General features: G+C 39.1%; 1 protein-coding gene across 1 annotated transcript in view; it reads left to right on the plus strand.

Annotated features, from left to right (window-relative positions):
* Positions 1 to 12,924, plus strand: part of scfd2 (sec1 family domain containing 2) — a 100,352-nt gene that overhangs the window by 74,544 nt on the left and 12,884 nt on the right. The window contains exon 6 of the mRNA XM_026158720.2: positions 8,547 to 8,692. Coding sequence (XP_026014505.2) covers positions 8,547 to 8,692 — 146 coding nt within the window. The remainder of the gene's footprint in view (positions 1 to 8,546; positions 8,693 to 12,924) is intronic.

Consider the following 12,924-nt stretch of genomic DNA (forward strand, 5'->3'; position numbering starts at 1 on the left):
GCCACGCCACTGCATCCCACATTCCTGTCATCTAACATAGCCACCAAGCTGACATGAAAGTGCTCTGTGTTATTAAGGCAGATCCTTTTGCTCTCCACAGTTATGCTGTCTGCGGGCTGCTTAACCATGATAGTTTTCTCCATAAGTGGCAGAGTGGAGACCACACCTTCCCCAGCATGTAATTAATCACATTAGCTGCCTCGCACTATCTCTTGTAGCAGAGGTGTGTGTCCTTTTTGGAAATGACAAGAAGAGGAAATAAATATAGAAACTCAGATCCACACTAAGAGTTGTGCTTTGCAAGGTCTTATAACAGTGAGGGAGGTGGGAGTTAAAAGTGAGTGCTTGATGGCCTAAGGGGTGGGTGGGTGGGTGTGTGGGTGTGTGTGTGTGTGTGTGTGTGTGTGTGTGGCATTGTTCTGTACTTCTTAAAGAGTCAGTGAAGCAGCTCAGATTAACAGGTCTTGTGTTTTTTGTCAAGTGGGCCACTCTGAGAAGGATTAAGTTCTCACAGTGGAATTCACACAAGTATATGCCCAACTTTTTCCAACTTGGATGCTGACACAGCAATCCAGCTCTCAGCTTTAATTAGTTTATCACTGATTAAAGGTGGACGTCCTATTTTGTTTTTTGTCCTTTTAGATCTGCCATTTTTGCATTAAGTGATAATAAATAGTGGTCCTTTTGACTAGTTCGACACACATCATTCAGGTATTTAAAAGTGTAAAGTGAAGAAAAAGCTAAACTGTTAAGAAAAATTGGTGGATAAAGCCTCCATAACACCCCCTATTGATTTGTGGGCTACCATTTCTCAGGCGACTCCGAAGCCCAGTGACCTTGACCAGAAATCAAGTTTTCTGAAAATCTTGTGAACGGTGTAACTTGGGAAAGATGCAACTTTTGGATTTTCAAAGTTGTAGTCTGGTTCGACTCTCAGTCTGATCTCAAGGTCAAGGCCAAAGGTGAACTTTTCAGAAGATCGCCTAGGGATTTCAAATTGGTGCATCTACTAGTAGAGTGAAGGGTAGAGCTGGCAGCCGCTGGTACATTTACATTTTTTTTGTGTTAAAAAAAAAAAACAAAAGTTTATCAACCTATTAAATTTTAATTAATTTAAACTCAATAAATTGCAAATATTCACATGAAATTGTTTAAAAAGTTTGTCTGTGTGGGAACAACTCCCATTGAGAAACGCTGCAGTTACCCTCCCTTAATGTCCTTCCACTGGTGTTGGTCTTTAGTCAGTGGTGCTGTGGCCAAACTTTGGTTGGCCTCCAGGGAAATAGAGAAATAGCTTTTGGAAAATGAATTCATAAATGTTAGAAATTCTTCTTAACGGTGTATGTAATTTGCTGTTTTTATCAGATTTTATGAACATGCACATGCTTGCATCATCTTCAACTTCCTCATAACTTTGATTTGCTGTTCATTTGCATAAAAGTCCATTATGATTTTCCTATATTTATTATTGTGTTAGCAAATGAAAGTACACAAATCCCTGTATATCAAAAGATCCACCTCAGTGATCAAAGATTTTATGGTTAATTTTAACCTGCAAATCTGTCTGAGGTTAACCTTGACCGAGCTGGATACAGTGTTTGTTTTTCAGTTGTCAGGAAGCATCATCATGTAAGGTAAAAGAGGCACGACAAGCATGTAGCTCAAAAAGCCCACTACTTCCGTCTCTCCTTTTTCATCCCGGCGTTCTGCAGGAAAGATTTTCTTCCTCAGCATTCCACACGGGATTACCACGTCTGATATAAACTCTTTTTAGAAAGTTGTGCTCGGCAGCATGAATCCTTCTCCCCCTCGCTTAAAAATCACGTACTCTCATTCTTTTCTCAGACCAGAATAGAATTTTTGATCACGTTTCAAAATAAGCTGTGATATTTATAAGTAGTCGGGTTGTCTACATTCCACTGATAAGTACAGAGTGATTAGTTTGATTGTGGGGTCAGCCATAGACAGTGAGCTGTTGCAGTGCAGTTTCAGTGTTTTGAGGGTTGTTGAGGAAACAGACTGTGTTTTTCTAATTTAATGTTCCCTGTGTTCTTTAGCAGAGAGTGGATTTCTTGTGAGATGAATAGTGTGGCATTGGTAATGAACACAAATGCTTCCACATTTTTTACTTCCTCTTCTTTGATGATTTTTTTTTTTTTTACTTGATTGTTTACGTGCACAGTGCATTCAGTCTTTGTTGGTGCAGCTGCTCTGTTATATGCTCGAGAGAATATTTTTCTTGAACCTCAGTTGTAACTGTACATTTGGAATTTTTCATAATGTGGAGAAAACACACAAAAAGGCTCCGGTAATTAATGCGCTGATCCTTGTAACAATTATTTCCTGTATAAGCAAAGCCTGATCTGTCCGATATGCCTGCACTAGGCGACATCTTTCTTTGCTAGCATGAGAATTGGCACTCTCCTGTATTTTGACTCAATCCTGCATACACTGTCTTGTTGCCATAATAACTCAGTAGAGGGTAAATCATGGCTGAAAATAGTCCCCAGCAAATACACCTCCTGTTTCAGTAATGGGTGATCTAAAATATGTATATATAGACAATTACTTAGCGATAAAAAGGCGTGTTTGTACAGAATACGTGATGTATGAATGTGAAAAGTGGCTTAGTTTGTGCTTATAGGGCAAAAACGTAAAGTTTATTTTTCTTTTTATGACATTATGTAATCACAGTCTCTACTAAATACAGTTGTGGTCAGAGGTTTATATACTTATCGTGGACATGAATTATCGTGGTACTTTTAATGATTTCTTTTTTATGTTCTTTTTCCAGGACTGTACTAGCTTACATCTTTAATCTGTAATTGGGTTCACAAATTTGAAATGATATAATCATTTCAAACTTGTACACCCAATTCTTGTTTGTTTAAAGTCATTAAAGATGTACAATGTACAGTACAGCAATGATGAGTTCATGTAAATGTGTGATCTTAACTGTATAATACGCATATGTCACCACTCCCCCTCTTTATTTTGGATAGGCGAGTGTTTAACTATGCGCTAACTCTTGCTAACGTTGTTAGCCCAAGATGAATCTGTAAAAACAAATCTACTCATCTGTTAATTAGTGCTAAGAAACATGTAAAGAAAATACCAATTCACACATCAAACAAGCTACAGCCCTTTGTGTCATCATGCAACAATAGACAACTTTAATAACATTTAAACGACTGAGATATCCTATAAAATCAATTTCCTGTACAGTTATAATGACAAAGAGATTAGCTATTGAGACAAAACAGTGTTTTTTTCATAACAGTTTGCAAACATGTTTCTTTGCGCACTAAAGTTGGGCTTTGACACACAGGAATCTAAAGGGACTCAACTACCCACTGAGGAAACTTCAGTCGTTGGCACTTAGCCTGTTTTTTTGGTTTTCAGCCTCTGAGGTTGTCGTATAAAGTGGTAAAAAGAAGGCCTGTCTTTTCTTTATGTACAATCCCACACAGCTGTGGTATAAAAGCTTGTCATCTGAATCATCCAAGCTTTTATGTGAATCAATGCGTTACACATTCAAAAAAATAGCAACACCTACTTTTATGAGAACTCATCAAATCCCATCTTTTCAACCTGATAGTAGTTTTACTTCAACAATGAATATTTTAATATTTCTTAAGTCTTCAGCATCATCTTCCAGCTCTGCTTATTACCTAACATCCTCCTCTGGTTGGTTCTTTTCACCTTGTGAGTGTCACAGGTTATGTTCGCACCTCTCTTAGTAATTTATTGCTCACCTCCGGCTCTGTTAGATCAAATTAAGGAAACACTCAGTCAGCTGTTTCCTGCCTGGACTCTGACTGGACTCTTTACCTAATCTCTTTGTCTCTAAGCAGTGTAGTGTAGCGATGAGTCAGACTTGAATAATATTTTCTTATCTACTAAACAAGTTGGTGTCTGTTAAGATGGGTTGTTTCTGGATATAAATGCATACATGGAAATGGCAGAGCTGTTCATATGACAGCTCTCATTTATTTTCCATCATCGTCCAATGTTGTTCACTTAATTTAAAAAAAAGAGAGAGAGAAAGAAACGGGGGGATAAAGATAATTCAGCTTGCATATTTGCATGTGAGACACGTGTGCTGCCGATATGGTGGGTGGCGTGACTGTGCCGCGTGAGATGAATTCAGACACAGGTGTTCAGCCTCGCCGCCAAACTGGATGTTCCCAGGTCAGCACCTGGTCCTGCTCCTGCTCGGTGTCTGCAGATCAACATCCAAAGCACAGGTTGCTCGGGGTGGGACCTGCATCCAACTCCTAGCTCTGGGCGTGTACTGTATTCTTTGGCAACAAGTCGAGCAGCTCCCTCATGGCAGACACGCAAGCGCTCAAAGAGATTTACACATCTCCCTCTACCTCACCCTCATATTGGAGTGGACTGCCACCACTAACACACCCACTATGCACAGACAGTATTTTAGTTGATTGCTTTCAGTAAATCAGTAAAATTTACTGCGTGTTTGCCTGATCCCCCTTTTCTTTTGCTTCTCACTGTAGAAATGCTCAGTGACTAACATTTGTAGTAGGGTGTTTTTTAGGACGCTTTCCCCCTCTGCGGGTGTCTGGAAAGATAAGACCCACATCTGTCTGAGGCTTCACGCTCAGCTCAATTGAATAGACCCGCTGTTTTTTTTGTAGGAGTTTACCGCTCAGCCTGGGCAACGCGGGAGAGCAAATTCAGCGGACCAGACACTTTTACATTCCTGAAGACAGCAAATCAAAACAAAGACACGCTTTGCTTAATTTGATATCATCTATATGGGATGGGGAAAGGAACTAACAGAGATCAAAAAAACCCAAGCTAGCATGCTGAAAAAGTAAAGCTGTTCACTCTAACTGCTGAAAGTGATGTATAGCTCTACATATATAGCATGCCAAATACCATAAAGCAAACTATTTCTGCAGGTCTGTTTTTAGTGTTGTGAAAATCCTCCTGAAGATATAAGAGTTTGAGGTGGCGTAGGTGCTCTTGCACTCCATCAATTTAGCTTGCTGTGCATAAAGGGCGATTTTTACCACATGTTCTGCGAATGTTCGATTTTATCTTCAAAACTCACATGTTCCTAACACACAATGTATACATCTGGCTTTGCTTTCATTCCAGAAGTAGGTCTGTGTAAGACATGAGCTCATGGTTTGTTATGTAATATTTAGGTAAGAGCTTTAAGAGAGTTTCCAGGATTCAATGGTAACCCTGTGGTGGTAGAAGTCATGCATGGCCCTTTGAGTCTGCTTAATTAGACCGATGTTGGGTTTAGCTGAGAGCAGTAGTGAGTGTTTCAGAGAAATAGAGATATCTTGTTTTTTAGTGTCTTCTGCATTCAACAATATAATTTTTGCTTTAAAGTGATGTCCACAAAATCAAATGTATATATTATGCAGCTGTTTTTATTTTTTATATTGACAGCTGCTCATCTGAACAATTCACACTTGGTGGGTTTATTGTTACAGACCCGAGTTGGGATGCGTGGTTCGTGTATTGTGGCTAAAATTGCTCTCAATTCCCAGGATTCTTGTGGTCTTTGGTTTCCTACAGTGATTGCTGTTTGGGCCTCCCTGTGAGTGTTTGGTTATCTTTGTGAGGGCATTCATTGACATTCCTGAACCTCTTACCCGTAAGGTTTATCCTTAACAAATTAATGTGCAATTTAAACCTAATTCAACCCCAAAACAGGATGTGGATAAAAAAAAATGAAAACAGGCCAAAAAACTTCTAACATTTGCAAAGATTTAATCTTTTTGATGGCCCAGAACTCAATCTAGCTCAAAAGATAGCTGGTCATGATTTTTTTTTAGTTTTTTATTTATTTATTTGTTTTTATTGTTTTTGCATTTCCTGTGAAAGATGGCTAAAATCACTTACTCATCTTTTTGGATGAGTGGTTCTTGATAAAGCTGTATCCCACAATCTGTCCACTGTGCACAGTCACATGCACACACTCCTTCAGTGAGTGTATCCTTAAAGCTGTCCGCTTTTGCCTGCGTGTAACGCGATTAGTGGATATCTGTAAAGTGTGCCGGGAAACACGAGTGAAAGAACAAACAGATGCTACGTTAGTTCAAGTGAAAACGCCTGTTTCTATTGCTCATGTCTTTAAAACTGCACAACTCACACTCTCGATGAATAAATACTACTTAAGGCCAGAGAAAAATAATTTAAACAAGAGTTGGGTGTAAACCGTTCTGTTAAAGCAGCCACAATTAATATCTTTGTAATAACTGTGCATCATTTGGCAATGCCTATGTCAGAACAACGTGACAGGCTCTGTAGTGAAGGGTCCACAAAGAATTGCCTGAAACTCCCTCATCTCTCAGCTTTATAAACCCTTCTAATTTCAGCTCAGTGTTTTGTATTCACTGTGCAACTTAACTGTTTTGATTCACTCACATGGCTCGGAACAATATTTTTGTCTGTAGCAGACATCTGTTTTCATTTGTTTCATTTCATTGTAGACTTCATGTCTAGAACCAAAACGGCAGACACACACTTATGTCCCGCAGGAGTTGGGAGATACCAAAAATGGAGTTAAAAGGGTCTAAATGTTGACGTTTTGCCAGGTGACTACAATATACACCAGAAGAATCATCCTATCACTGAGGGATTAAAAAAACAAGCAGGTTTTACTGATGAATGGATCGATGGATGGGATTTTTTTTACTGTGCAGCAGCAGTGCTGTTGTGGGTCATACCTGCTAAACATCAGAATGTTTCCATTGATATTATGAAATCATGTAAACATTTGTCATACTTCAGGATGTAAGTGTGGTAAATATATGTAGCCAGAAGTATGCATATGCTGCCATAGACCACGAGTATGGGCTAGAAACCGTGATGAAAACCTTGTACCTGCAGGAATGGAAGCTGCCTGTTTGTTATTTGACAGTCCATGCAGTATTAAATCTGGGGCGCTACATGAACCCGAACATACTTAAGCAGATAAAACATTTATGAAATGCACATTTGCATGCAGAAACTATGACTTGGCCCTTATTGTGGCTAAGTGTTACCGAGCCAACAGAATAACTGTAGACTAGTCTTGTTGCGTTATTGTTGTTTTTAGGATTCACCCATTCATCATTCCAGTTTCTGAACTACTTATCCTATTCAGGAGTGCTAGAGGAATGCTAGAGTCTATCCTAGCTGTGAATAGGGTGAGAGGCATGGACTATGTCCCCAGTGACACAAGCCTGTAACCTGGCTGGCAACCTTCTTGTGACTTCCAGCAACAGTTTAATAATTGAAATCACAATTTTTAAAGGCTAAGCAGCTGGGATTGGGGAATACACATTTTTCCTACTAAACTCAGTTTAAACTTTGCTTTCCTAACACTGTGAAACAAAGTGTAACTTATAAATACATATTATGAGTATATAAACGTAATGATTTGGCATTTATTGGTTATATAGTAGATAATAACAAAACAGAACAGAACTGAGATGAACAAAATGAAAAATACAAAAATGTGTTTATCTTATTTGCACTCATTTCAGTTGAGTTCAATTAGTCTTTACTGCACTTTGGTGTAATTTGTGGTAGCACTAGTTTGTCCTTTCTCTGGCTTTCACTGTGTGTGCAACTGCTCATTACTTCAGTAATGAAGCAGATAAAACAAGAGTGAAGTGACGTTCACGGCATTAATACGTGCTTCAATACGTGCAATAAGATCTTGTTGTAATTCCGGTTAAAATGTACGTCAGGTTTATATGATATAGGTTGTGCATTTTTATCACTGAGTGGACCAACATGTCCAAGCAGAACATGAGCCAGTTCCTGACTGTAAGGAAACTGTAGCTTAATGTTGGAGTCACGCCGCTGCGTGAAAAGCACTTTTATGTGTAAACTACTTGTACAAATGGTGGAGTCATCATTGTTCTTTTTGTTACGAGCCTCTCAGAGTCTGTAGTGCTGATTCAGTTTTCAGGTCTGTGTTCTGTAACACAGCTGACCTCCTTGTTAATTAAAGGCAGGCAAATCCCCAAGCTGTGTGCTGTGGAACTGCAGGTGCCCCTCAACCCACTTTGCCAGAAGCGCTCTAAACGGACGTCTTGGGCGCCATCGTTTAGCCTTCTTCACTATCTTCTCACTCGGTTTACTTGTCTTTGATATTTTTAAGCCCCACTCTCCTTTTCTCACTGCCATTTCTCTTTCTTCTTAAACGCTGTCATTTCGGGTTTATTTCACAGCAAGCCTTTGCTTCCCTAGGCACTTCTTTAGAAAGAAGGGAACATTAGATTTTGATTAGGCTGCAGTGCTTTCCGCTGGAATAAAGGAGCTCTTGTCCTCTCACTCCCTTGCGTTTACCTTGATAATTGGTTTCAGTACACACCCAGCTGAGAAAATTACCCACAAAAATGAACATGCCACATCTTATGGCCAATTGTTTTTGCAGAATCAAATGGGTTGTTTTTGCCTATTTAGCTTTCCTCTCTGGCCAGTTTTGAAGCAAAATGTAATGTGTCTACTTTTAGATGAATCTGTGGTTTTTAATGTTCTGTTAATGAGACTGTGTGCTTGTTTTTTATTAGGTTGTACAAATCCTGAGGAGCTGACCGCAGAGCGAGTTCATTCTGCAGTGGAGAAGATGTTCAAGACCCTCCGAGGTTTGAGCAGCACCAGAAACCACCTCAAGCAGCTACGCTCCATCTACACTGCCAGCGATGGAGTTCACCAGGTTGGAGGCACACAAACTCTGACTGCCAGCCTCAAAACACATGTTACAGGGGTGGTTTGCTTTACCCGTATCAAGTATGAACACTACCACAGCTTCAACATATCCCAAGTTAATACAGAATACAGTTTTTAAATGATGATTTCATTTATTAAGGGATAAAAGATATCCAAACCTACCTGGCCTGATGTGAAAATATAATTGTGCTCTAAACCTAATAATTGGTTGTGCCATCCTTGGCAGGAAGAACTGTATTTGTGTCAAGTATTTGTGTTAGTGGTAATGAGTCTTTCACTTTGCTGTGGAGGATTTTTGGCCCATTCTTTTTTGCAGAATTGTTTTAATTAGGAGCGTTTTCCAACATGAACAGCGTGTTTAAGGTCATGTCAAAGCATTTTAATCAGATTTAAGTCTGGACTTGGATTAAGCCTCTCCAGAATCATCATTTTGTGTTTAATCCAAGTGCTCTTGAGCATCAGGGTATATACTGATGGCCAGACATTGTCCTTTAGGATTTTCTGGTAGAGATCAGAATTCATGGTTCCATCAATTATGGCAAGTTTTCCAAGTCCTGAAGCAGCAAAGCAGCCCTGGACTATCACACCAGCACCACCATGTTTGACTGTTGGTATGATGTTCTTTTTTTATAAAATGTTGTGTTAGTTTTTCACCAGTTGTAACAAGTTCCACTTGTGTCTTGTCAGTCTCTAGGATCATCAAGATGTTTTTAGACACATGTGGGATGAGCCTTTGGTCAGCAGTGATTTTCTCCTTGGAACTCTCCCATGGATAGATGTTTTTTGCCCAGTCTATTTCATATTGTTGTTACTCTGACTGACACCTGCAGTTCTATAGATGATATTCTGGATTGTTTTTTGACCTCCTGGATGATCCATTAATGCGCTCTTGAAGTAATTCTGGTAGGCTGGCCACTCCTGGGAAGATTCACCACTGTTCCAAGTTTTCTCCATTTGTGGATAATGGCTCTCACCGTAGCTCACTAGTTTACTTTCAAATCGTTTCCAGCCTGATAGATATCAGTGACATTGTTTCTGAACTGTTTCTGTAGATCAAGGTGTGATGTATTGCTTTTTGAGATCTTTTAGCCTACTTCAGTTTGTCAGATACTTTCCATTTAAGAGATTTCTTTCTCAACAGGCCAGGAATTAATGAGGCCCGGCTTTGGCCTGTGTAATTGAACTCAGCTTTCTGAAAACTGTGGTGAATCACACTTAATTCATGATTTAACAAGGGGGACATTTTACTTTTTCACATAAGCCAAGATAGGTTTGGAAAGCTTTTTTTCCACCTTAAGAAATGAAATAATTAATTAAAAACTGGGTTTCATGTTTCCTCTCGTTAACTTTGTCTAATATTAAAATTTGCTTGATGATCATGAACGTAAATATTACAAATATCTTTTAGAAATCAGGATGGTGTAAACACTTTTTCACTGCACTGTACATGTAACTTTTTACTTTGTGTTTTATTTAACTACTCCATGTAATGTTCACTCTTGCAGTGGTTGTAGCTAGGGGTGGGTTTTAATAATCGATTCATCGATTAAAATCGATTCTGGCTTGGATAACGTGATATCGATTCATTAAAATCCTGAATCGATTTTTTTATATAAATATATTTTGCCCAAAATTCCAGAATCTCAGGTGAAACGTCACAAAATTTCAACAACCACCAAACATTTAAAAAAGTAAATGAGAGCAGGTACACGGCTTCTGCACAAAGACGTAAACACAAAGCGCGGACCCGCGGATCAGAATCAGTGAGATGTCGCCTTTCTCACCCGACGGCACGGACACGGTCGGGGCTGAAAGCCGACAGCTCGCTGACTCTGATGTTTCGGCGGGTCTGCGCTTTGTGTTTATGTCCTTTTTGCGCTGATCATAAAGCTGTTAGTTTTATCTCTCTCCAAACAATATTGACCAAACCAGCAGCAAAAGAAGATCCAAACTACGCTTCACATAAACATCGTCATGAATTCCCTCTTACTTTTGCTGTTTTGCTTCGAACACGATAAAATCACACTTCATGCACATCTCTCTCTCTCTCGCTTTCTCTGTATACTTCAAGAACAGTTTCCCGTTTATCCCCAAAATCTGTTTTCTGCATTATTCCCTTGCTTGTTACACACAAGTCTACCGTTGTTTACAGCACTGTCGGCCGATGTTTTTTTTTCCTTTTACTTACTTCCGAAAAGAAAACCTCATTTCTGCCGTTCAATACTGAACAAATTTATAAACTTTTTAAAATTATACAAAATGCAAAACGCTTAGCCGTGTCTCTAATAAAACCACTGTAACTTCAGAGGTAATGTTCATATGTTGATTAATGGTTTTCTTTTGTTTTTGATGTACTGCAGAATATTTTTATAAAATCCCAGGCCAGGAAAATCACCTTCATGTTTTTATGTGTTTTATCTTCAGCTACTTTGACACAAAGGCCTCTGCTGTGACGCTCACACCTTTGATAAAGTCTGGAAATTGTCAGCTTCCTTTTTATAGATACAAAAATATGTAAATGTACTGATCTGAATTATAATATTTCTGACTGTCTGAGGCAAAATTTCCCAGATTCAAATAGAATCGAATCGAATTGAATCGAATCGTGGATCGAATCGATTCAGGACCTTGTGAATCGGAATCGAATCGATTCTAGAAATCAGTGACGATACCCAGCCTTATTTGTAGCACAAGCACAGATTTACCAGAGGACCTCTGACCTCTCCTGCTTTTGTTGCTTTCCCTTTTGCGTCATGCAAGCATGCAGGCACATGGGACTTCACTGCGAGAGCCTCGTCACACTCGTCTTGGAGCTTATGTAACTCCAAAGGCCCTCTCAGTGCATCTGAAAGCTTTGTCCTTTTGGTATAGACAGTGACATTCTAGAGTGGCGGCTTCACTGCTGTTGTCCTTCATTCTCATTGGGCAGTTTGTCAGAGAATTATAGGCCAGGAGCTTTAAGGTCAGTCGATTGAAAGTAAAAGAAATATTCTTGGAACTTAAGCTTTTGCTGAAGTTTCATTTAACAATACTTCTGTGTCCTTGTCATTTAGTCTTTTTCTTGTCTACTTCTCCTCCTTCTACCCTCTGAGGTTTATTTCTTGAGTGATTCTCTCAAATCTTACATCAATAATTTAACCAATCACACAGCCATGATGTAGAAAACCTTGGAGATGAAGTTCGTCAGAATAGTGAGATAATATGGTTGAAATGCATTTGAATGTTGCAATCTTTTATCCATTGTACATGCTTTTTCAAACATTTTAGCCACAGTATAAAGTAAATGACATTTAATATAAAGTAGTTACTATAGTCATAGGAAAATGTAATTACTTTGTGAAATAACTTACTTTAGTTTCTTGACAAGAATGAGAGCTCTCTTTCTCTCTGGCTTGCATGCATTCACAGAAAATCAAACCACAGCTAGCTAACTTCAAAGACTGGGATCAGTGACGTGAAGTCTTGCCTGTTTGCAGTCTAAACATCTTCAACCAATTTACAATCTAGACATAACAACTACAAAAAATGTAATATGTCATTTTTACACAATGTTTCTTGTATTCACTCTTCAGTGCATAGAAATAGAGAAAATAATAAAAAGCTCCACCATAAGTAGAAAATAGACAGCTGTGCTTCTGCAGCTCTCTTCTCTTCTCTTCTGTCCTCCCAACTAGACAAGAATTACCTTATATAAATTGTCTGCATGGACTGGGCCATCTACATGTTACTGTAGGTGGCCTGTGCATTGAAGCTCCCAGTGCTCAAATTTTGTGCTGATGTGCAATTCAGATTCGTAGGTGTGCCCCAAGACTGGAGTCTAATTCTTTCTCAGACAACTTAAATATCTAGTAACTGTTCCAGTTCAGGCTTATGTTCTTGATTAACACAGAAGTTTGAATACATTTCATGACTCAGTCTCTCATTTCTGCATCTGAATAACACTGTAAAAATAATAATAATCATGCAGTGTCTGTGAAAATGTGCCAGTAGCCTCTTGACTGAGCAAGCATTTTGGATGCATGTGAGAAGCATTGTGTTAGGCCAGACCTGGCTGTTCTTGTTCCAGGACTATTATAAAATGATTTCATATGAAAGTAGGACAGTATGATATCTGCCAGCTACTGCTTGTTCTTGAGAAACGTCAGAAATCATCCAGCCTCTCTGAGGATGCACCCCTGCCTCCAGTGAAGCCGACACCTGACGTTTTCTTATTAGGCC

This window comes from Astatotilapia calliptera, chromosome 23 (assembly GCF_964374335.1).
Source record: "Astatotilapia calliptera chromosome 23, fAstCal68.1, whole genome shotgun sequence".
Lineage (NCBI taxonomy): Eukaryota > Metazoa > Chordata > Actinopteri > Cichliformes > Cichlidae > Astatotilapia > Astatotilapia calliptera.